The sequence below is a fragment of the Balaenoptera physalus genome (genome assembly GCF_965194825.1).
Source record: "Balaenoptera physalus genome assembly, chromosome: 9".
In the NCBI taxonomy this organism is placed as follows: Eukaryota; Metazoa; Chordata; class Mammalia; order Artiodactyla; family Balaenopteridae; genus Balaenoptera; species Balaenoptera physalus.
Genome location: NC_138888.1, coordinates 36,432,651 through 36,458,069, shown reverse-complemented (window position 1 = coordinate 36,458,069; position 25,419 = coordinate 36,432,651). Strand labels below are relative to the sequence as shown.

Below are 25,419 nucleotides of genomic sequence, written 5' to 3'. Positions count from 1 at the left end.
GAAAGAAATAACTCAAACATCTTTATTTTCTGTATTTTCCAACCAATCAGAACCGGGACCAGTATTCACATCTGCTGAGTGATCACTTTCTGCCGTACCAAGGTCATAATTCCTTCCGTGAGAAATATTTCAGTGGGGTAACAAAAAGAATTGCCAAGGAAGAAAAATCGAACCAGGAGTGAAAATTAGGATTTTGACGATGGAGAAAGAATAAGGATTTGATAGAAAAGACATCTGGATGTGAACTTTCATGTATGGTACAGGAAATGTACTGTTTTAAATAATTTTATATAACAAAATAAATGCTATAAAGTCAACTGAACAATTCTTTTAACATTAGCTTTGTTTTATAGACTATTTTGTTGGATGTGGTCTTTTGAACTTTATATTTATGCTTTCAAGTATTATGGAAATTGAAAACAGTTATATTTTTGGTAATTAATTTACAAATGGTGTTGACTTTTTAAACAGATATCTGCTGGATGTGTTATAGGCATTAATAGTGTTTGAGAATTTATTCATTAGGTAGGCTTGTTTAATTTTGTTTTTGATTGTAATTGTTTTACACTGTCACTAATAAAGCTTACTGAGGATTCCTAAAATCGTGTAGTATACGGAGGGGATGTGATGAAGGAAATGAATTTTTATTTATAAATCCCAGACAAGTAAGTAATCACAATGATAATGGTGATGATGAGAAAGGCTAGGACCTGACAACCTAAAAAGATTCCAAACTCCTTGAGGCCTGTCCACATCTGAAGCTCGTCTGTACCTTGGATTTGCTTCTGCATTCCTAAACCTTGACTGTCGGTCAAGTTAACTACCCACAATTTTTGGTTTAGAAAGTAACTGATAGTTAAAAGCAGTAACAACAACACAAATCCCTGATGGTTCCCTAATGGTATTAAGTCTAATCAGAGCTCTTTGAAATAGAAGCTGTATTTTCTTGAAGGAGAAACTTTGCTGAGTCCACATTGTGTCCATCATGAAAATATCTTGTTTGAAAACCACTCTACCCATTAATTCAGGATGCTAATAGCTTTCCTGCTCTCGGTGATCAGAGTACCTCAGCAGGACGGCAGTAAACGAATCCTCTCTCTTTAACCAGAGCCTATTTTTATTTATGCTATTATTATTATTTTAGTGTTACTGCTGGCTTTTATGGACTCACAACTTGAACGTGCATAGCTTAGGACCTCCAGAAGACCAGTGCTGCCCAAGCCAAGAGAGAGAGCAGGCCATCCGCTTAGTTCTGCCTCCTTTTCTTGTCCTGCAGCTCTGAATTTCAGCAGCAGATCTCAAACATTTCAGTGATTGTTTTGTTTGGGTTTCTGGATGTGATTTGTGGTACACTGGGGAAAATCTAAAAGTATTCAAGGATGATTTATTTTCAGTATTTCTGTTGTAAACTGACTTATTTAAAATTTTTTGAGGTTATATGGGGGGTGAGTTTGCAACTTTGTAGCTGACTAAATTTGGAATGAGATTTTAGCCTTGCCCCATTTTTTGGTTGTCACAAAAATTAGTCCAAATTAGTTCCAAATTAGATCTGGAAAAGCTGCAACATTAATTTTAGTCACTTTGTTCTTAAAAATTATCCAACATTAAAAAAATATTTCAAATTATTTCTTATTACCATTAGTGGAGGCCTTCTAATCTTTAATTCTTCATTGTTGTGAGGTTTATTTTCATATATATCAATAAGTTCAGTTTCCCATTCCTGAAATGTCACTGGACTCAGAGTGTGCATTTGTGCAGTTGTTTTAAGGTTGGTACTCAGAAGTGAAAAAGAAACCTGATCACTTTCAACCGATTTTGATTTTAGTGCAGGTAACACGCCCTCTTATTTTAAAAAAAGAGACTTTATTTTCTGGCATCAGGATCTTACTACTTCTGCATAAGTTGGAGAAGATCATTTCCGGGATTGCTTTAGTTTTATGTGTATTCCTCATGCACTTACCAGCAGGAATATCACCTAGCAAAATGCCTACATTTTAGGTAGTCCTGTAGTATGAATTTACAGTGTAATCTGTGAGTGAACCCTAGGTGGTCTGTGGGCTGGCCTATTTAATGTTTATAATATGACAGACTATAATTTTGTTTCTGGCATATATTAAAACATCCGTAAAATACAGACGGTTACGGATGTAACTGTCTTAGTGGTGTTTCATCATAAGTAACCTCCTTCCTATCCATTCTGGTGGATTTTTTTCTTTTTTTCTTTTTTTTTGCTGTGATAGCTGGGAAGGAATAGTGGAATAGGAGGTCTTTGGGGTATTTAGCCAAAGTGGCCAACAGATTAAAAAAAGTTTCAAATCTACAAATTTCTAGCCACTTCCTGCCCAGGGTGACCCAGGTCTAGGCCTGTTTGCCACTAACTTCCTTATGACTAATTCTTTAAGTACAGAGATTGAGCAATGAAACATTTTCAAACTGTTTAAACTCTGGGAGGTTAAGTCAGTGTTACCATTATTTCCTTATGGCGGAAACTCACTTAAAATTTGATATACCCTACATATTTAAGAAGAATGGTGATTACAACTAAAGAACTTTATTTCAAGTTTGGTAGGGAAAAGTAGAGTATGAGTTAACATACCAAATGCATCGTAGTGAATGTGTTTACATTATTGGATGAAAAATGTGCTTTAAAAGTTTGGGACAGAAACAACTTTTAAGGTAATATGTTTTATACTCTTATAATTAAACAATCAGGGATGACTTTTTTTTTTTAACATCAGGAAATTAGATGTTAAGTTTGTGTTATCTAGATGCCAATATAAGCAAATCTGACTCTTGAATCAAAGGCCTTAGTCCTTTTGGGTTAAGAGAACTAACCCATGCTGGAAATATTATCAAGTATTGCTAATCCAAAGAGATATGTAATAAAACATTATGTGTAGAAAATCAAAGGTGACATTTTTGGGGGGAAGTGATCTTTCTACACCATTCTAATCTCCCTCGTAAAACCACAGTGGAACTAAGCTGATGTTCATGGTTCTAATACTAAAGAAGGCACTGGCCCTGCATAAATTCATTAATGGAACATAGGGGTAGAAATGGAGGTTGGTGTTGCTGAGAATATTGATGACCTTATTGTTGATTTGCCTGTTTGACCAAAAGGGAGTAAATTATACCAGAATAAGGACTTTGGCTCTTTTTACAAGAGCATGGGTTTTCTCCATTATAAAGTTATTTAGAAAACTAAACACTTGTAAGAATCTTTCTTTCTTAGAAGGATTGTATTCATAGAATAAGCAAAGTCTACTTTGATTTCCAACTCACCCACTCCCATTTTTCTCAGATATTTATCAAGTAATGTGGTTTGTAATACAAACCAAAAAAAAGAAAAGTGCCTTAATCCAGAACATACACATGGACACAATAACACTAGGCTGATGATGTTTGTACTTTACTAAAACATTGAGATCGTCTCTAAAACAGAGTGGTTTAAGAACATAAGGTCTAGAGTGTAAAGAATTGTAATGGAATGATAAACATATCTGTGATTCTATCTAGCCATAGAATCATGGAGACAGCACATTCCTGGATGTCCTTTGGGCAAACCTGACTCTATTCCCTTAATAGAGGTCTGCCTCAGGATGTTCATATGTTTCACTATGTGGGATAAGCAAGTTGACATTTAGACATAACTGAGGCCAACCTGGAATTTGGCTCTTATCCCTTGCTTTATAAGCCATTGTAGACAGGCTCTTAGGGGGATGGAGGCTAAATTCTCATGGCAGTCTCTTAAGAAGCCTGGGCCATGGAACAAAATAGGCTTAAAAGATGAATGTTAAGATAAGCCAGCTTCACTTTATGTAACTGCTAGCCCTATTTCTTGGGATATTAGGACGTGCTTAGTATATTTTTGTTCTAGAATTTGAATGTTCTTACTAAGATAATTATATCACCATGATGCCAAACTGAATCACCTAAAAAGGAATCTGCTTTGACCTCTATGACTTTAAAATCTCTCCTTTAATCAAGTCTTCCTGACTTTCTCCTGAGGGCTTATCAGAAGAACTCTATTTTGTCTAACATCCAGCAGTGGAGCTTAGCTGGGCTTATGTGTGAAGTTAGTCAGATTTTTAAAGTGGCTGAGGAGAAAATTAAAATTGGAAATGAAATGGTACTTGGGTTGGGCTTTGATGGGCTGCCCAAGTATTGTATCTAATGTGTTGTACATTTGTGAAGTGGATCAGGATGGTCAGAGCTGGTATTGGTGAGCTTTAAAAATCTGTAAAACCTCTTTAATATCTGTTTATTTATAAATCATGGACTGGAGTATCTCACCACAAGTCTGAGTGCTTCCAGCACAAACAGCAAAACTTCTTTTTGCATTATTTTTCTATAGTTTTTACCTCTTGGGAGACAGTTCTCCATAGATGCCTTGCATTTCTGTATACCTTACTAAAGGGGGCACTGACCCCCTGCATCGTAGACTGTCTTTTGGTGGAGTGTGAGCACCTTGAAAGATAAAGATAGTGTCTCCACCTCCCCTGCCTCCTCCCTCTTCTGACTGTTATTCTAGCTAATAGTCTGCTAACTATCAGCTGACTACTGGGCTCTTTTCAAAACTGAACACCTGAGCCATCCAACCTGATACTTCCAAAGTGGAGTGGATCAAACAGACTCACAACTACCAAGATAGAAGGGCCCAACAAGCCTCACTTGTCCAATGGAATTGGTATATTCAGGAATGCAGCTGGCTTAGCCCTTGTTGCATCTTGGATTTAGATGAAAAGGTGGCAGCTATCCTGTTTGGGGAAAGTTTTACCCCCCATTCCACTGCCTGAAACAAAGGGAGTGGCTCAATGGTGTCCTTGATTCATAAAGGTTACATTTAGGGTGGGTTAAAAATACTTTTAGGTTACAATTAGGAGTTTCCTCTAAATGCCTTCTGCCTTGTTCACTGATGGATTGGCCAAACTGAAACCCAGTGGTGTCCAATGGACTGCTGTGGCTGCTCGAACTCAGCGCCAGGTACACAGACCCGAAAATGGATGTGGTTGGCCTGGTCCATGGGCAGAAAAAGCTACTCTCATAACTCCAGCCAATACCCTCTTTGCTGAGCCTTGTTACATTTTTAGTGACTTTTAGGCTGTTGCTAATGACCTACCGTTTGTTCTGTCGCTTGGGAAACTACAGATTAGGTGATTAAAGATACCCTTCCTTAGGGGCTACAAATAATGGAAACAGACTGTGGCTGCTGACAGAGCTGTCTGGGTCATTCTCTGATGAGACCAACTAGAATAAAGCTGTTGGTTGGGCTGGCACCACCCAGATTGCCGTCATTGTTCCCTGGATCCATCATTGTCCCACACATGGCAGCACATCCACCATTATATAGACAGGACACAAAGTAAAGGACTATGTTTCTGATGCGGAGTTACCATTTGGTGCCAGACTTGTGACTCCTGCCAAAGGTAGACCTGATTGCCTTGTGGTGAAGGAGACCACATTGCATGGAGTATTGTCCAGCCTGCTTCTGGCCGATTGATTATTTTAGATCTTTGCCCCACTCTCAGAGCTGTTGGCACTTTCTCGGGTTACAGTGTTGTTCTTCAGTTGACTCCAGCCACGTCACTTTGGCCCTTGAGACTAATTCGTGTCACATGTTTGGCTTTCTGGACCATTTGGTATGACAATGGTATTATACCTTTCATTGCAAAAGCCACTCAACCATGGACTGATAGTCAAGGTATCTGGTAGACTTTCCATGCTCCCTACCATCCACAGGCATCTGGAATTTTTGAGCTTTGGAAATTTTCTCTACATTGTTCTGTGTTTTCTCTGGCAGTCATTTACCAAGCCTTCTCAGAAAGGCTTAGTAAATTGCTCCAGAGTGAGCTCTGACTAGTGCAGTGTTTTGTCCTTTGTCAGACACCTAAGTCTTTTAATTGGTGGGTTTCAACTCAGAGACAGTTGTTGATTAGTAGCTTGAGTCTCAGGCTGGGAAGGTTTCCAAAACCAGCACCAAAGAGGGAGCTGTGACAGTCCAGTCCAAAAGGACTCCTCTACCTAGTATGCTTTATTCCTGATGTTGAAGCCGGGAAATCAATATTTCAGCTGATTTATTATCTTTAATTTTCTTCTCTTTACATTTTCCTCTAGATCCCAAAAAATGTAAACAAAAATTGTTTTCTATTTTATTTTAGTGGTAACTGCTTTTCCCTGTAGCAGTTGTATGTGCTACTCTATTTTCCCTATTATACGTGTTCTAAGGCTTGCCTGCTGGTGATTGGTTGATGCCAAGGCATAGAAAGAGCATGGTGTGTAGGGGAGCTACATGTGGTTTAGAATCACTGAAGGGTGATGTGTGACCTGGGAATCAACAAAGTAAGGCTAGAGATTATGGCAGGAGGGGTTTCTACCTTGCCTCCCTCTGCTCTGGGGGAGGAAGGGAAGCTACCTCAGGATTTTTAGTGGGAAGGAGATATTATCAGGCTTGGTCTATCACCATCACTCCAGTGGTAGTAGTTTGGAGTGAAGGCAGATACACTAGAAGCTGGGATGTTTGTCAGAAGGTTGTTGCAGTCATCCATCCAGGTTAGAGATGTAAGGATCTCAACTAGAGCAGTGGTAGTAAAGATTGAATGGAGAATATTAAGAAGATGAAATGAGCATGTCCTGGTGATTGACTGGGCACAGGGATGAGTAATGGACGATGTCCAGGGTTCCTACTGGGTGACTGCATGGATGGCATGACACAAACTGGAATAGAAAATAGTGGAAAGAGGATGTGTTTAGGATCGGACAGACATCCTGAACTTGAGAAGCCTATGGAACAGGCACAGAGACCTGCACAGCAGGCTGTTGAGTATTCAAGGCCGAAGCTGGATAGTGATTGCAAACGTGAGGAGCAGAAGATCCCTGCATGAGACAAAGAACTACTGAGTGAAGATACCCCATACGGTGCTAAGGTTCGTTGTGTTGCATTGTCCCCCTGCATGATATGTATGTTTAGCAAAGAGAATTGGCACGACCCAATACCCATGAGACTGGATCAGGCAATTCCAAAGTTATTACAAGAAATTTATATTCGAGTTACTAATGAGATGAAATTACTACGTTGTACTACTAGAAGCTGCAGAGAGCAACACGGGCTTTGGGGTGATGTGCTTCTGTACGACTGGATGGGTGCATGTACTCCATTTGTTGTATACATTAGTGAGCCTCATCATAGAATTAGAACTTTAAAAACTGATAGGCTGTTGTTAGTTGCCTGTAAGACAAACCTGCTAAAGAAACACAGGCCACTGCTGTTTGGACTCTGGATATAGAAAAAGAAAAACTCAAGAGTTTTTTTCCTCCTCTCCTTATCCTTTAAAATTAAAAATGCTTCCCCTTTCTCTTTTTTAAGTAACTATGTAATAACTTTTGGGTAGCAACATAAAAATTAAAGGGTAGGCCAGAATGGGGAAATTTTTAATTAAACTGGGGATTTTGTTTGTTTCTTCGTTATTAAAAAAAGTTGGGCCAAAATCCCAATTTCCCTCTACTCCCTTTTTATATATACTTATGCATTTGGCAGAGTTCATGACAAAACCTCTTCCCAGCTGAGGACGGGCCAAAAGCCTTTTCTGAAGCTCCTACTAATTTGGATTAAACTAACTGGTCGAAAGCTTCACACAAATTCTGCCAGGAAATGTCATAAGATCCCTTGACATTTAATTCTACAAACAGTCTTATCTTTTGGAGCAAAATAGAGAATAAAACTTTATTTTTTGATTTATGCCTTTGTTAGTTTGTTTTCTTTCTTAGTTTTCGAAAAACAGATCAAGAACCTGAAAACAACAGAACTTTGTTTTTGACTCCAGTCTGGCTTCTAAACCCGAAGAGAGGAACTTGCATGATGCTAAGTGGGTTCCTGAGGAAAGAAGGGCAAGATGAGTGCTGTGTAATGAGCAACGCTTCTCGGAGAAGACGTGACACGTTTCCACGAGCTGTGAGTGGTCCAGGAGACTCAGTCCTGCAGCAGGTGATGTCACCTAGTGCACCAGAACCAAGGGTTAGACCTCGAAGCCTATCAAGTTGATCTCTGTATACTTTGTTGCCATTCTTAGCAATGAAAAAGACACAGCCCCTGTCCTCAATAAGCTTATAGTCGTGGGGCTACAAGTGGTAGTAAACAAGGAGGTAAGTAGTCAATTCAAATAGTCGCCAGTCTTACCAGAGGGTTAGTCCATGGTGAATGTAAGAGGAGCATTTAACTACTTCGAATAGTGTAGGGTGTATTAACCATGTGTTTCTGATATTTTGACATGTGGGACCTTGCTGATCTTGGAGAGACTACTCCTTCCAGGGCCAGCCAATTCCTAGAGGCGGTAAAGGACTTGCCTGCTAGTGTGTCTCTCATATGCAGACTAAGCAGCTCAGAGCCCATATACCCCTACGTCCTCTCTCAGCCCCTTACACTCTGGGCCACTATTCCCATGTCATAATCACTCAAGGGCCAGATACAGACAATTAGGGACAGACCTTACACCCCAGAGCCCACTGAAACTATTCAAACTAGCCAATCCCAAGCCTGCTTACCCTACTTCACAGTTTGTTCCTGTGGGAACCCCAGCAAAGGCTCTTGCCCACATTTTCCCCTCACTCCCCTCTGCCTTCTGACCAACCTGTGTGCCCCTGCATGGCAAGACATGCTCTCTTTTGGGAACTTTGAGGAACAAACTATCTTTTCAATGGCAATCATATTCTAATCTGTTGGTCTCAGCTTACTTGAATAATCATAAAATCTACATTTTAAAATATAAGGGGTGGGAGAGGATAACATCTAAGTAGACTCCTGAAGAAGAAGCAGTGCAAGTTGCCAGCTGACGTCAGGTTGTGTGAGGGCGAGAGGGGGATTCCAGGCAGAGGGAAAAGCACATTTGGATAACAGTTCAAGTCGTTCGGATACTTGGAGCTAAACTAAAAGTGTTGGGTGAAGAGAAATGAAGCTGGAGAGGAAATGAGGGCCAGATCATAAAGGACTTACATGCCTTTCTACAGAGTCTGGGCTTGAACAACTGGGAGAAGTTCCTTCCCTACCATGATCGTTCCCTTTATACTGTTGTCAAGGCTCTTTAGGAAGTTGTAGCTTCTTGCAAAATGGCACCCTGTGGCTGAGATGCTTGACTTCCTTGACAAAGGTCCTATGGTGGTGGAGTTTGTGGCTTTGCCCCTGCTCTAGGGTCTGTCCCTTTCTTGGTTCTGGGTCTCAGTTAATGACCGCTCAGTGGGGCAAGCCACATACTTAAGGCGGCCTGAAGCAAAGCATTACTACCTGGGAGCCTCAGTTTCTTCATCTTAGGCTCCCAGTTACACTGTGTGAAAGATTTCCCAGCTAAATGCAGCAGAAACCTCCCTGACCCTGACTGACAGACCCTTGCTTCAGAGCCAAGAAACAGTCTTGAGTTGGCCTCCTGCATTGAGGGAGATGCTTTTTATTGGTTTCACTCTTCACACGGTGCTGATGGTGTAAGCCTGCAGAAGAGCAAGCTGACGAAAATAAAGACTTGAGTTGCCGGCTCGTTTGTCCTTATTTCCAAGGACAAACACAAACCCTGTCTCCGGGAGCTGCTTCTTCACTCCAAGACAAATGAGCTGTTGAAGTGTCATGATTGTGAAATCCTAGCAATAGACATAAAGGATATTTTATTGATCAGCCTCAAGGAATCTTTCATAAATAAAAAACGGTTTGTGATTCAAACACTGTTCCTTGTTTCAGAGCTTTGCCTTGGGGTCCATTGTTCTGATGTCTAAGACCTGGAGTGTTCCCTGAAGGAAAATTGTTCAGAACCCAGAGCACTTGTCTTTCCCATCTCCCTGAAGTAGCCTACCCAGAGCATACAGTGTGTTTTCTTTTTTTTTTGTCACCAAATTCTGATGACCCTTAAAAACCCGTCGATAACGAGGATGAGAGGGAGGGCATTTGTTTGTCATCCTTCTTTCCTCTCCAGTCCCCTCCATCATTCCCTTCTTGCTTCTCCTTCAACATTTACTGAATGCCTAATGTATACCAACCACCTTGGACAAAAAGATGATAAAAAGCCTGTTTCTTGGGCTGAGAAGCTATATACATAGTCTTTGGTTAAGCTAATTTTTGTTACACTATTAAAAATCATATTCTGAGTTCCAAACTCTGGTACTTTAAAAAAAAACAAGCAAAAATATCAAACACAAAGCTAGACTGTGCCACTTTCAATATAATACTGTTCTCTTGCTGAGGAACTAGTGAGGTTAGGAATGGTGGGGAGATAGGCTGGGAGATATAGTCAGTCTTAAAAGAATTGAAAGTTTTTCTCCTTTAGTGTATATTTCTTTTTTTGGGCTGCACCGTGGGGCATGTGGGACCTTAGTTCCCCGATCAAGGATCGAACCCATGCCTCCTGCATTGGGAGCGCGGAGTCTTAACCACTGGACTGCCAGGGAAGTCCCTTAGTGTATATTTCTTTTCATCCCTTAACCATTTTCTTTAAATGTTCATGTTTCCGCCTATAAAGCTCTACAATTATCTTTTGCATGCTTCCTCTGTGTTCTATAGAGTTCCACAGTCCTTTAAACATTTTTTTAAATTTGGTGAATAGGCAATAAGTTTACATGGCTTAAAATTCAAAACAGTTTAAAAGGATATAGCCGGTGAAAAGTTTCCCTCTCCCCTCTTTCCCTCCCCGTGGGTGCCTCAGCCACCCAGCTCCCTGCCCTGGAGACAACCACTGTCACAGATGGCTTAGCTCAATGTCAAACAACATAGGATAGTCCAAATGTGAAGCCATCATTGCAACACACATGTGGAACATGGCAAGAACAAAGTGTGACCGACCCTTTCCAGTTGGACCCCAACAAGCGTCTTCCTGCCCGGTGTCGTTTGAGCTGAGAGAAAGAGACCGAGTTCGGTTCAGAAGCAAAGGACAGTTTTATTCTTTGATCAGAGACTGGAGAGGTGAGAGCTCGCGCTCTAGAGTCTACGTCCTCCCGGACAGGCCGTGATCAGGGCTGCTTTACAGGGTTCTCCTGGCCGGGGGAGGGGCTGGAGCAGAGCTCTCACGGGTCAGGCCCTGGCGCAGGCGCCGCTGTGCTGCTGGGGCTCCGGGTCACGGGGCGGGGGCGGGGGATGGGGTGGGCGGGGTCGGGGGATGGGGGGGCGGGGTCGGGGGCGGGGCGGGCAGCGTCTCCGCACACGCCCGCCGCCATCTTGAATTGCGGTGTCGAGCGCAGCGCTTCTGCGCAAGGTGGCCGAATGAGGTAGGTGTCTGCAAAGCCTTTTGTCACCGGGACCTCTGGTCTGAAGGGCCGGGGCAAGGCCTCTGCACGCGGCACCCTGTGAGCAAGTGAAACTAGACCAAGCACAAAGGAAAAGGAAAAACAAAAGGTTAGACTTTATTACCTGGATTCTATTTTTATTTCCCAGGAATTGTTGATGGGCTTTGCCGGTAACAAAAGAACCAGAAGTGAGAGGGTCCCTCCCAGCACCATCAGGACAGCTCTGACTTCATCTGTGTCTACTTCTCACTGTTAACCTAAAAATAATAATAATGTTTCCTTAGCTATCTCCCTTGGAATGAGAGTCTATTGAGATGATGTGTATAAATGCATTTTAAAAGATTGTTCTGTAAGGGAAGAGAAAACCCAGAGCCTAGAGCTAAACCCATCAGGCATATTTGTCATGGGAAAGAGTCAAATCCTCCAGGCTATCGTCCAAGAAAGTCTTTCACTTGACTTCAAAACTTCCAATGAAGAGACGTGGAGGGGCTATTGGGCTCAGTAGGGAAAGGGAAAGGATGGATTTATTTCCTGTCAATTTTCAGATTCTTTCTTGAGTTCTCCCATGACCTAGTGGAGGCAGTGCCCTTTCTTAGGTGCATAACTAACCAAAGAATGCGACTCCTTTTGTAGCTGCCTGATCGGCCACCTTTGGGATCAGCTGAGGCTTATTTCCTGGGCTGCTTAATTCCTTTCTGGTTCGTGGAGTGGTTTCCAATCGAGAAGAGATCTGGTCAGGGTTACTTTGAAAAACATGTGGGTTTGGGAGAAAAGATAGATTGCTGGAGGACTGTTTCTTCAGGGTGGATGTCACCATCCTCCCTGAGGCAAGGCGTGCCCTTTACTTGGGAGGAAGTTGTACTTCTGGAAGGAATGCGGACCCGGTGTGCCGTTGAATATGCATGTGTGAAGGGGACTTGGCCTGAGAGCCCGGGCTGGAGCCCTTGTTTATCCACAGAAGATAAGAAGCAGGGACGGAGATAAGGCGGGCTTTGATGTGTGTGTGCCTGCACCTGGCCCCGGAAAGGCTGTGTCTAGTGCAGATAGCAGCTTGGGTAGGCAGCCCACTGAGTCTTGTGTAGTGACAAATAGCCCTGCAGTTATGTGGACGAGACCGGTGTCCTCTGGTCAGTGAATTCTGGTGCCATTTTATCAAAGGATCCCTCATCTTATGCCCTTCGTAGACTTTTTTTTTTTAAGAGAATTATTAATATGTACATACTCAATAAATGATAAACTTGTTTTGAGCATTGATTTTCCTTTACAAAGCAGCCTAAGCAAAGCCCCTGGATGCCTGGGAGAGTGTCCAAGGTTGCAAGACTTTACTGCCCCCTATCTCCCTCTTTACTCTTCTCCGTCCCTCTGTGGCAGGAAATAAAGTTTATTCCACAGGTAACTGCCTGATGGTGTCTGTGGTTTATGTCTTGACTTTCGGGTGCTGGGAATTAAGTCTTATGTGTTAAGTTTTCTTTGAAGTTATTTATCTTCCATATATTAGGGAAAAATCAGATACTTTTCAGGGAGAGTCTTTTGGTGAATCATGTTGGGATATCTGGGTGGACATACTGTTTCTATTCCTTGCTCTGTTAGGGGATCTCTGGAGAAGTTTAGAGTCCCCACTGATTGGAAGGGATTGGTGGCTTTTTTGGTCAGTGTTGAATATAAATCAGAGCTCTGAACACTGTAATTCTAGGAGAAATCATAGTGACCAGTGAACAAAACAAGCTTGGTTAAAGTTGCTTTAAATGCACAGACACCAGGAGTTTTGTAATGGGGTTGGTGATAATTAAAATAGTTAAAATGTTTCTGTGCAGGGAGCAATTAGTCTTCAGGAAAAACACAGAAAATGTGTCATTTACACCACTGTCTTCAGGCAATCAAACCTGCCATCTGTATGTGAGATGGTTTTAGCTTTTTCACAGCAATGGAACTCAAGGCACATAGGTCAAGCCCTAGTGGCCTAAGAGATTACCTCCTTATGGCCCTGGTTGTCTTCAAAGTCTTTCTACTAGAGCATCTTTGCTAAAGGGCAGGTGAGGATTGAGAGGCTTAGCTGGGCAGCTCCATCTCCCCAGTAGTATTTCAAAAGGATATGGCCAGTGCAGATGATGGAGCTGGCTGGATTTTTGTTATCGTGCCTCAGATGGGTCTAGGAGCCTACCTTGGGTATTGAGGTTATTCCCTTCTATGCCTCTGGATGTATTGAGTCCTTGCATCTCTGCTGTCTATCAGCACCACTCTATCTCCCTGTTGATGGCCAAAGATGTGGCAGGTAACAGCTCTACTATAAACAGGGTTAGCTACTAGATTTCTAAGTTTCTCTTCACTTTTAAGATTCTGGGCCCAGAAAGATCCCAGAGGTGGTACAAGCCAATCATACATCACACAATTCAGGGTGTTCCTCCCTATTCTCTCAGTGTATTTTGGACCAGGGATTGTGTGGCTAAAATGAGTGTCTGTGACAGCTCTTATAAACAGACCAAAAACATGAGTAGTAGGAGAAACAGAGGATAGAAGGTAGAGGCCGAGCATGAGGAAATTCAGTGAGCTGCAATGCTAATGATAATAATTACTCGAATATACCAAATATTTAATAGGCTGACATTGTAATAAGTGCTTTTTATGGAATATTTCATCTTCATGGCCATCCTATGCCATTTTACAGATGAGGAAACTGAAATTCATGGAGACTAAATGAAGTAAGTGGTTTAACAGTGAATAATGTTAGATTTGAACCTGCATTTGACTGATGACGTCTGTACTTTTGACCATTACGGTCTGCCAATAGCTATTAACTCTGTTCTCCTATGGACTATAGGTTTCTCCAGGATAAGGCCTCTGGCCCATTTATTTTGGTGTTCTTAATACCTAATCATATTGTCTGGTTGTATGCAATTAAATCCTGTTCTCAAGAAACTTTTCTCCATTGACATAGAACTGCACATTGTCATGTCCAGAGACAGCTCTGAGAATATATTCAGAAAAGTTATCTGGAGGAAAGGAAGGAAAAAAATCATGGTCAATGGAAATGTGGGTGAGCACTGTTTCTGCTGGCCATGATGTTTTCACGAGCCCTCTGCTCACCAGCATTCTAGTGAGAATGAATGGACAAGGACCATCAAGACTCAGAGAAAAACTATATAAACCCTATGGATTTACTTCAAATGCATTGTCACTTTTTACTTTTTGTGAGCAGGTTGTTTTTTTCTTCCTTTCTTCATGCTGTAGACCCAACCTAGACCTGGTTGCAAGATTTTTGTCATATTTCTTAAATTCAAAACCTTAGGTAAAGAACTCAAATTTTAAAATTGAGGAATTGTTTTCCCCTTAGGGTTAGCTCCTCTGTTACCTACAAGCTCTAAAAATAATGCTTCGCCTCAGAACCTGACATCCGCTGTCTCTGTTTTACTTTTATCTTATCACTGGCTCTCCAGCTCAAGCTGTCCACTGAGGGAAGTGAAATGCCAGAGGGGGTGTGTGTGGTGCCCTCACTCTCCTTCAGGCAAGTAAGGCCAAGTGTGCTACAAGAACACTGTTGACTCTGTCTCTACAGAGAGAATAGACCATTCACTCCATGTTCTGTCACTCAGTGCATCTGTGACAAGGTACAGATAAAAGCACCTCACAGCATCCGGAGGGTCTGGGTTGGCCCTGCTCACAGGATGTGGCCAGTCACTGCCAGAGGTGAGGACAAGGCCTGGGCTCTGTCCAGCAAGCACACAATAGATTTGTTTCAAAGTTTCCCTTTTTTCTTTTGATCCAGAAATGAATCCGCCAACTCTGATGACAGACAATGCCCCATTTTAAGGGCTGATATAAGTCAGTATATTAGATTTCTGAGTTGAGCAACATTTTGAGAATGCAACATAAACCACTGTGGTCTGCTTTTAGATCAGAGGACAAATGGATTGTAGTTTCTGTGCTCAGGGAAAGGGAATCACTTGGTGTCTTAGTCTGTTTGGGCTCCTATAACAGGATAATATAGACTGGGTAGCTTATAAACAACAGAAATTTATTTCTCACAGTTCTGGAGGCTGAGAAGTTCAAGATCAAAGTGCCAGCAGATTCGGTGTCTGGTGAGAGCCCACTTCCTGTTCATAGATTGTTATATTCTCGCTGTGTCCTCACACGGCAGAAGGGGCAAGGGAGCTCTCTAGGGTCTCTTTCATAAGGGCACTAATCTCATTCGTGAGGCTCCATCCTCATGACCTAAGCACCTCCCAAAAGCCCCACCTCCTAGTACCCTCACATTGGGGATTAGGATTTCAAAGAATGAATTTGGGAGGGACACAAACATTCAGTCCATTGAACTTATATAAGTGAAATCCATAAGACTCACATTCATGGGTAGTTTCAATCTTCTTCCTCACCATATCTTTCTAAAAGTTGCCAAAAGGTAAGTAGCCTCTTGTCACTTGGAAGTGCTGGTGAGTAGTGCAGGGGCTTAATGAAGGACTGCATGATGTGAGAGGAGAATCACGGCCACGGCCATGGGGGAGCCGCAAGGTAGGGGGAGGCTCAGCCCTCTGGTGCTTTGCTGTTATCACCCCAGAGCTTGTTAGAAATGCCTGATCACAGGCCCCACGCCAGACCTGCCAAATCAGAATCTGCATCTTAACAAAATCCCCAAGTGATTTATATGGACATTAAAATTTGATAAGCACTGCTCCAAACTCAAAACAAGTTTCCATTAATACCACATATGTAACAACTATTGTCTAATAGCAGAGAAGAAAGATGACTAAAGTCATTAACATAGTTCGTAAACTTTTGTTATCAAGGTTAATTATTTGTTTATTTAAACTAAAATGGCCTACTCTCTCCAAAACCATTTATTATACATCAGTAAATCACAGGCTTCTTTTCTTTTCCCTACACGCTTCACAATCCTCAGAATGAACCAAGGATCAGTCAGTTCTTTCAGTTGCTGATGCCTGTAACCAGTTCAGTCTGATACTTGAATTTGTTGGTGTCCTTCTTTGCCGCCAATAGCCAGTGTGTAGTCATTACACTGTTAGAGGATAATGGCTGTTGTGAACAGCTGTTGGTCTTGCCTGCCCAGAGGCCCATTTCCCTTTTATTTCATAATAACGTCTTCCTCATCAGAGGCCTCCACATTGGTGGGGCTGTCAATCAAGGTCCTCTCCCCTCCAGTGACCAAGTGAGTTGGTGTGTGACCAAAGCAGGGCCAATCAGGCACTCTCTGATTGTGAGACTGAAGCTCATTTATTCTATCATAAGAGCTGAGAGGACCATTGCTGCCTAGATCCCGGAGTTTCTGGATTACCATCCTGTCTGAGGCTTGGCTGTTCAACTTTTTCTTCTCTTGCTATTCCATGTTCTTACAATATAGTCCATTTTTATTTGCCTAAGATAGCCAGAGTTCCTTTCTGTTGATGCAAACCAAAGAACTCTGGCTGAGCAAAGGAGTCTAAATATGTTTCATGTTGTGGAAAACCAATTTTGTTTTTAATGAGGAGGGATGGTGCTTATGAATCACCACAACTTTCCACTTTGTTTCATTGACTGGGTTGTGTTCTGTAGCCAGGTGTAAAAGATTTTAAGGTTGTTTAAATGTTATTTATAACTTTTATCCTGTACCTTGTTGTAGTTTTTTGTATATATGTATGTCTTTGCAAAGGCTAATATTGATCAGTAATCACCAGGATACAGGTAGGTGATACTTCCGTGGCAACTTCAACCTTAACCTCAGTGTGTTTTTTAGTTTTTAAACTTATGACTTTGGTTTTCATGTGCGCTTAGTACATCCTAAGTGAGTTCAAAATTAACCCCAGGGAAAGAAAGAACACATGTATAGCTTATCAATCTATTGTACAGAAAACAATACTGTTAGTATAGGCCAATCCACTTAACGACCATCAAAGGATGTTACTTAGTGGACAGATTTTGGTTTTATCTATTCATAGAGCTGCATAGAAATTCACACACTTTTCCCACAGATGTATTTCTTTCTTTTTTTTTTTTTTTAATTTATTTATTTATTTTTATTTATGGCTGTCTTGGGTCTTTGTTTCTCTGTGAGGGCTTTCTCTAGTTGTGGCAAGCGGGGGCCACTCTTCATCGCGGTGCGCGGGCCTCTCACTATTGCGGCCTCTTGTTGCGGAGCACAGGCTCCAGACGCGCAGGCTCAGTAATTGTGGCTCACGGGCCCAGCTGCTCCGCGGCATGTGGGATCTTCCCAGACCAGGGCTCGAACCCGTGTCCCCTGCACTGTCAGGCAGATTCTCAACCACTGCGCCACCAGGGAAGCCCCAGATGTATTTCTTAATTGTATTAGTGAACACAAAGGACTGAAGGTGATACAAATTAATCAAATGAATAAATGATACTGCTTTATAAACAATCAATTGAATCAAGCCCAGAGGATAGCTAACATGTAGTTACTTATTTTTTAAATGCCTTTGGAAGAAAATAGAAATGGATCCTGGTGAAACATTGGTTGTTTTAATGTCCTAAATAAATAATCAGTACTCTTCAGCCATTTAAAAAATATTGTAGATTAATATTTATTGGACATGTGTTGTCCATGATAGATAAATGAAAAAAGGGTATGTACCATGTGATTGCATTTTATCATCTGTTATTTGTAATGATGTTACATATACATAGAAATATTGCAGTGTCTTACAGTGGTTATCTCTGCGTAGTTTTATCTTATTTTATTGATTTGTTTTATTTCCTTCCAATTATGTGTTTTTCTGATTTTTCTATAAAAACATGTTTTGCTTTCATAACATGAAAACAAGAAAAGCTTATTTTTAGTTAAAAATAAATTAGAGACTCAGTGAACTTTGTGTGTAAATTAATATGGGGAGATATGTCAAGGATTAGCTATATAGACTAAACCTTGTTATACAATGTAGAAATTATATACAAAAACACTAAATTTTCCTGAGAATGTGGAAAGTCTTATTAGCTTTTATTTTTAATTAACCACATTCAGTGGAACTTAAATTAAGAAAATATTTCTGCAACAGTTCTGATTTTGTAAAAACATCCTGCAATTGGGGATTAAAAAAAAAGAATAAATTAAACTTGTGTTAGAACAGAGGTTTCTGTTTTCTAGACCAGAGCTTCTCAAAGCCTAATGTGAATCCCCTAGGGATCTTGTGAAAATGCAGATGGTCTGTGGTGAGGCCTGAGATTCTGTATTTCCATCCTGCTTCCAGGTGGAGCCCGATGCTGCTGGTCTGTGGCCACACTTTGAGTGGCAAGGGTCTCTAGACCGAAGTTGTCATTCTTAATGACATTGGAAATCATTCCAAGCCAAGGAAAAATAAACAATCACTGAGCAAAAGCTTTTAGAGTCCAGGCCAGAAAGCTGGGAGGATTTGAGCCTTCTGGGTCTGGGACTTGAAGGTTTCATCAGAGTGGAACTGAGGTCAGAGTTCTAGGAGTAGGAGTGAGGGATGAGATGGTGGATCAGAACATGGGGAGGTGGGTCGAGAGGGGACCGTGCAAGGAGGGAGACCATCCTACTGATGTTGCTGAACCCTAGTTTGTGTGCTGGATGCACAGTAAGGCCAAACAAACCAAAACATCGGGGTTTGGAGCAGATAAATTTTTATTTCAGGGCCAAGGTAGGAGAATGGTGATTTGTGCTCAGAAGACCTGAACTCGCCACTGATTTTGAGGGAAGAGTTTTTATAGGCAAAATTTGGGAAGAGGAAGGCAGTGTGTGTGACCTTGCTCTGATTGGACGGTAGTGAGGTAACAGGGTGGTGTTGCAGGAAGCAGACTTCTGGGTCCACGCGCTTATGCTCAGCCTGAAGCTATCATCCTCCACCTGGATAGGAGCCTTAGTTCCTGTAGAAGAACTCAGAAATACTGCTCCCCTAATTAGTAATTATTTGAATCTGCCCTTTAGAACTCAGGGAAGGTTTAGGAGGCTGAAGCCTTTTCCCTACTAACAAGAAATGGGGGACATGGAAAGGCTTTTGTTTCCAGGAGAGCCCCACAGGATCCTGCTTGGCTTCACTGACATGGCTGTTCCTGCAATATTATTTGATATAACATTCCTGAAGATGCCACTGATGGTCTCCTTCAGCCAGTGGATTAGAAAGAGCTAGAGGTTGGCCACATTTGGAGAGGATACTTTGGGAGAAGTGGCAGCTTGTAAGCATGGGAGGAGGGGAGGGAGGAGGTGATGGTGACGGCTGATGTTGGTGCTGACTCCTGAGCAAAGGTGGGCCTGCAGTGGAGGGACAGAGGGACCAGGCAACAATTTGGGACCCTTGACCTGTGGGGTATCTGAGGACAGCCCAAGGCATCTCTGAAAGCCTGCCTATGTGCCAGCTGACACCCTGGATTAAACCAGAGCTCTGCGGACCCCGTTTAAGAACATGGGAACAGTTCCAGAAGGATTAGTATCTTCTCTTCTCAAAATGGGAATTAGAGTACATTAACTACACTGCTGCCAGAGTCACCCAGAGCCGTGGGCTCCTGGATTGAGGTTGTGTAGGGGAAATAGAGGCAAGAGCTATTAGACTGCATTTCCCAATCAGCTTGCCTCCTGAAGCTGAAAGGCAGTGTTATAAGAAAAAATTAATTTGCCTCCAATATACAAAGAAAGTCACAATTAAAGATTGGAGACAATCTTTTAAAACTTTGTGTTTAATAAACTGTGACAATATCTGACAAGATAATAATGGTCAATAAACCATAAGGAGCAAATTCTATTTTGAGAGCAAACACCAGGTCAAAAACATGGCTTCTGCAGGCCAAAGAATCATGTAAGTTAGGAGGCTCAGTGGTTCTCATTCTGTCTCTTAATTGTTTGTTTCAAAGACTTGTTTTATGTTTGCTTACTACCTTTGATGCAGAGCAGGGATAGTTACAAAGGATAATTAACTTGATACTAGAGCAGAACTTGCATTTACTTTGGAGGTGAAGACTGATCCCCTGGGCGGGGGTGGGGCCCCTGCTTTGAGTCTAGGAGCATCTAGATTCAGCTGAGATCCTCATCTGCGGATAAGTACAGAGTCACCACTTACACTCACTAGGGGACAGAGATGACAGAAGGAGAAAGTGAAAGGGTAGAAACTAGTTCCCAAAGCTAGAAACCACTGACCATAGTTCACTCACAAAAAGACATGAACTATTTGCCTATGAAAAGGAGCTCTAAAAACCCAAATAATTGAATCTGAAGTTTCTTTTTTTTACTGTTAAGTAAATAGCTTGACAAGACCACCTACTATAAAGGGAATCTATTAACTAGAGTACTGTAAAGGGAATCTATTAACTAGAGTACTGTTTCTTCTTTCATCATGTCCACTGAGCCTGGGCCTGGAGAAGCTACAGGGCTCCTGTAAGATGCAGGCAGGACTGAGCTGAATCCCACCAGCCTGAGTCCTCATGTAGCCCTGCTACCCAGCAGTGTAAAGGATGCCCCCTTTGTGTTTTATCCACTGACAGTGACCTTCTCTTGGTACATTGGAAGACTCCAAACCAGAAAACAAAATAATCTCTCCTTTAATTCTGGACAACCACTGGCTAAATTGTGATTAAGCAGGCTTGGTTTAATTCCTGATGCCTCTGTTCACTACTATCAGCACCTTACTTAGTCCTCTCTGGGCTTCAGTGTTCTTAACTGTGAAATGGGAATAATCATAGTACCTATCTCATAGGGCTGTTGTGAGGATTATAAATTTAACACATGTAAAGTGCTTAGGAGAGTGCCTGCACACAGTAAGTACTCAAAAGATAATACTTCATCATCAAAATTATATTATTATTACTCTTTAGCTCTGCAGTCAAGGGCAGATTGTACTGTTTCTCTGAAGCTGTTCCTTATGTGTACAATGAGGATAATAGTACCTATTTCATGAGCTTATTGTGGGTAAAAAAGGATGGATGCTGAGGCAGATGCTCAGACTATGGGCAGGTGGAACTCAGATGGTATTGGGCAGAGTTGCCTGCACATTTACGTTTATACAGGAGTGGAGACTCCTTAGAGAAATGGACTAGGATTCAGACCTCCTCCCTTATTGGATGGCTCCAGGGACCAAGATCAAGGCCAGACTGTAAAAGTAGGTGAGCAAGGAAGCCCTCTGGAAGAAACACATTTTGCAGGCCAGTATCAAGGCTGGCCTCTGCCGGCTGGCCAGGGTGAGCCAGGGGTGCCCTGGGGGCCAGAATTCATCCTCTCCTGCCTTGTAGTGAGTGAATCACAGGCCCATGCTGTTTGGCGTGACTCTCTGTGGACTGAATATACTCCTCAATCGGAATACTACATTCTCTTGCCTAGAGATGATGGAAACCCCGGGTTAATTGTCAGACCTACCCTGAGGGTGAGACAAAGGGCAAACTACATGGTGCAGTAGAGGTGAGGCTTGAAGTGCCCTCTACCTGAACAGCCAGAACATTGGCTCCACTAGCCAAGGTGAAAACAAGGTGCATTGCTTAATGGCTGGAATGTTGGGGGCCCTGAGCAACTCCCTTCAAAACTTTATTTTTAAAATAATTGCTGTTTTGTAAAATATACATAGTAAAATGTGTACAACATAAGTATATTGTTCAATAAATTATCACAGAGTAAACGCACATGACTCATGTAACCATCACTTAAATCAAGAAATAGAATATTGCCCAAACAGGAAGCCATCCATGTGCCACTTTCCCAACACAGTTGCCCTGGTGCCTGTTAAATGGAATCAATACCCTGACTTTCAGGTAAGCGCTTCATTGCTTACCTTAGAGATTTACCACCTAAGAGTGCATCTTCAAACACCGTGGTTTGGTAGCTTGTTTTGCTCAACACTTTTGTAAGATTCATGTATATTGTTGCATCTAACCAAAGTTTGTTCATGTTCTTTGCTGTGTGAATATACTATAGTTTACAGTATTTATCAATTCTAGCAATGATGGACATTTGGGTTATTTACAGATTTTGGCATTCATGAATAATGCGGCTGCCAATATTTTTTTATGTGTCTGCTGATAGACGCATACATTCGTTTAGTCGGGTTTATACCTTGGAGTTGACTTGCTAGGTTATACTGTATGCGTATTTTCAACTTTAACAGATTATGCCAGATTATTTTCCAAAGTGGTTGTACCAATATACCTTCCCACCAGAAGTGATTAAGAACTTAATTGCCCACATTCTCACCAATACAATCTTTTTAATTTTAGTCATTTTGGTAAGTGTGTGCTAAGTGTGCTGTGTTTCAACAATTTTTTTTAATAATAGTTTTATTGAAATAGAATTCACATACCACACAATTCACTCATTTCTTGAATGGACAGTTCAATGATTTTTAGTATATTCACAGAATTGTGTAACCATTACTTATTGTTTGTAATTTTTATTTTCCTGATTTCTAGTAGATGAGCACCTCTTCACATGTTTATAGATCGTTTGGATTTCATCTGTGATGTGTCTAAGTCTCTGCCTCATTTTTGGCGGTGTGTTGTCCATCTTTTTTTAATTGTTTCATTGGAGTTATTAAAAAATTCTGAGTCTGAACCTTTCTTCAATTTGTGGCTTTTTACTTGTTTAACATTACTATCTGATAAACAGCTGTTTTCATTTTTGTTACATATAAATGCAACAGTTTTTTTCTTCATGGTGAGAACTTTATGTGTCCTGTTTTAGAAATACTGTATTTTCCTAAGTCAGGTCATGAAGTTAGCCTCCTACATTATCTTCTAGAAAATCTGTTCTTTTGCCTTTCACATTTAGAGCTCTGATTCACTCAGAAATAATTTTAGTGTATGGTGTGAGTTAAGGAGATCAAATTTTCTTTTCTTTCTGTTAAAATATCCAGTTTTCCTAGCACTGTTTATTTAAAACATCATCCATTCCCCACTGCTCTGCAGGGCAACATTTGACATAAACCAAGTATCCATTTATGCACAGGTCTGCTTAAGGCTTTTTCTGTTCCATAGATAGAATTGTGCATGTTTGGGCCAGTACCTCACTGTCTCAGTCACTGTAACCTTAGAATATGATTTGATATTTGATATCTGCAAAAGCAAGTCATCTTCTCTTTTCTTTTTTGTTTTTATTCAAAAGAGCATTTTGACTATTTCTAACTCTTTGCATTTTCCTATGAATTTAAAAATCATCTCATCAAGTCCCACAAAAGCGTCTGTTAGAATTTTGACTGAAAGACTTTCTTCATTCCCTCTTTTTTTCATTTTTGTGGGGTTTTTTTTTCCAGTTTTACAAAGTGGATCCCAAAAGAATTGTTTCTTCTCACTTTGTGAGTGACCGTATTCCAGGCACTACAGCTATGATGGTGGTGACTGCGGTCTGGCATTGGCTTTTGTAGGAGCCAACCTCCAGACCAGCAGTTGTGGAGTTATCCAGAATTGAGGGCTGTTGGAGTTCCTGACCTATGGGAAGAGCCAGGACTCATTTAGGAGATGAGTCAGCATATCTGGGGATTCTTGGACACATGAGAAGAGGACCACAGGAAAAGGAGAGAGTCTGCCAGTTTGGGGAGGGAGAACTTGGAGTCACTGTAATTTAAGGTATCAAGGTGTGTGCCTGGAAGCTGGTGAAATCCAATCATTCTAATTCCTTGATAACTGAAAGAGTGAAGGGTCTCTATCAGCACCAAACAATGCCAAGTCACAGAAGATGTTCAGTAAATGAGTTACCTTCCTCCCTTCTCTTGCTTTGCCCCAACTACCTGAAAGGCTGTGCTTGACTGAACACATAGCAGGACTAGGATACAAATGATAGGCAGCCGTAAACCAATGGCTTGGTAGTTTGTGATCAGATATAGGAAATTCCTTTGAGCAGATGTGTTGTCTGTGATGCCAAAGAGACAAAGCTGTGAGCAACCACTAAAATGCCAAACTTTTACTGACTGTACCTTTACTGTTCCTGGGAGAATTCTGAAAACATCCCTAAAGCAATAATCATTTGGGTTTCTGTGGTTTCTACATAGTTTCTTTTTCTTAAAAGAAGCAAACTTCTTAAGAAACAATAAAACTTCAACATTGAATTGTACCTAAGCGTTCTTGCTGTTTTAGTTGCTTTGGACCTGTCTGAGCCCTGCAATTGGAGACAGCTGGCAAGCTGCGAAGCTGCATGTTATCCCAGCTCCCCTTTGTTAACAGCTTCATGCTGGGAGCTCTCCATCTGCTGCTGCCAGCAGGGTGTCTCTGTTTCCGGAACCTGTCATCTAGGACCTGCCAGCATTCAAAGGCATCGTCTTCTCTGGTTATTGGAAACTTCTAAGGAACAGTTTTTCTTTTGTTTTTGAAGGCCGTAACTGTGGACATGAGGGAGAGATTGACAATAGTGATACCTTTGGTTTCTGTAAATGAAGCAGGTTTCTTCCTAGTTTCATTGAAACAGAAAAGGATCTGTCATAAATGCCCTGTTAAAGTTACCTCTGTTTCTGAAGAGTCAAATAGAGGAGTTAAGGTATGGCTACTTCCCAATGGATCGCTCTGGGAGGGCTTGGGGGCAATTAGGGAGTCCTACAAAAGTAGAACCACATGGATCAAAATACAAGCAAACACAACAGATGACACAATAAATAGTAGCCATGGGTCCCTTTCCTTTTCTGAATTCTGGATGGAAACTCAGTCAGGAGAGGGGGTCTAATCTCTGGAGACAGTGATGGAGATGTGCTGCCCATCAGAGAACGAAGGAACTTTCACTTCTCTTGCTTTCTGTCTAGGATTTCCATATCAGAATCAAGAGACATGTTGGCTTCCATAGCAGTTTCCAGTTTGCTGCTTGTGCTTAGGGTCCAGAGAACTTTGGAAGCTGCAAGGCTTATCCTTGCTGCACAGACACCCTCTTCCCTTGTTTTTTGGCCCAATATCACGTACCTGGTATTCTCACATGTTCTCTTTCTCCAAAATTTGAATAAAAATTGACTTTCAGATCTTACATTCATCCTAAGGGAGAGATGTTTGCAAAACCAGATGGATTCGTGAGATCAAAAACCAAAAATAAAGGAATGAAGCTCTGAAGGTAGAATTCCAGGAATCATCCAATTGGTGGGAAAGTTTGTATGGTTTTTCTCTCCTTCCTCCCTTTCCCCCTTTCTTTTCCACGCCTCCCTTTTTTCCTACAGGAATCATAGACCTAGTGCTTTTCTTCCAGGAACTTAACATTCTAGTTGGTTACATCATCACACATAAACCAAATTTGAACAATAATGGCAATATAACAGCACC

At 41.5% G+C, this 25,419-nt stretch overlaps 1 protein-coding gene and 1 long non-coding RNA gene across 11 annotated transcripts in view; one reads left to right on the top strand and one right to left on the bottom strand.

The window, feature by feature from the left end:
- TRMT11 (tRNA methyltransferase 11 homolog) overlaps positions 1-9,700 on the top strand; it is a 74,290-nt gene extending 64,590 nt beyond the window's left edge. For 9 of the 10 annotated variants that reach the window (XM_082474787.1, XM_082474786.1, XM_082474792.1 and 6 more), the window contains one exon: positions 51-9,700. In XM_082474787.1, the coding sequence (XP_082330913.1) occupies positions 51-182 (132 nt within the window). In that variant the 3' untranslated portion in view covers positions 183-9,700. The remainder of the gene's footprint in view (positions 1-50) is intronic. The other variant, XR_014267293.1, reaches the window with a different exon arrangement.
- The window catches only part of LOC309666985, a 781,177-nt gene that overhangs the window by 88,634 nt on the left and 667,124 nt on the right, over positions 1-25,419 (bottom strand). The gene's annotated exons all lie outside the window — the stretch shown is intronic.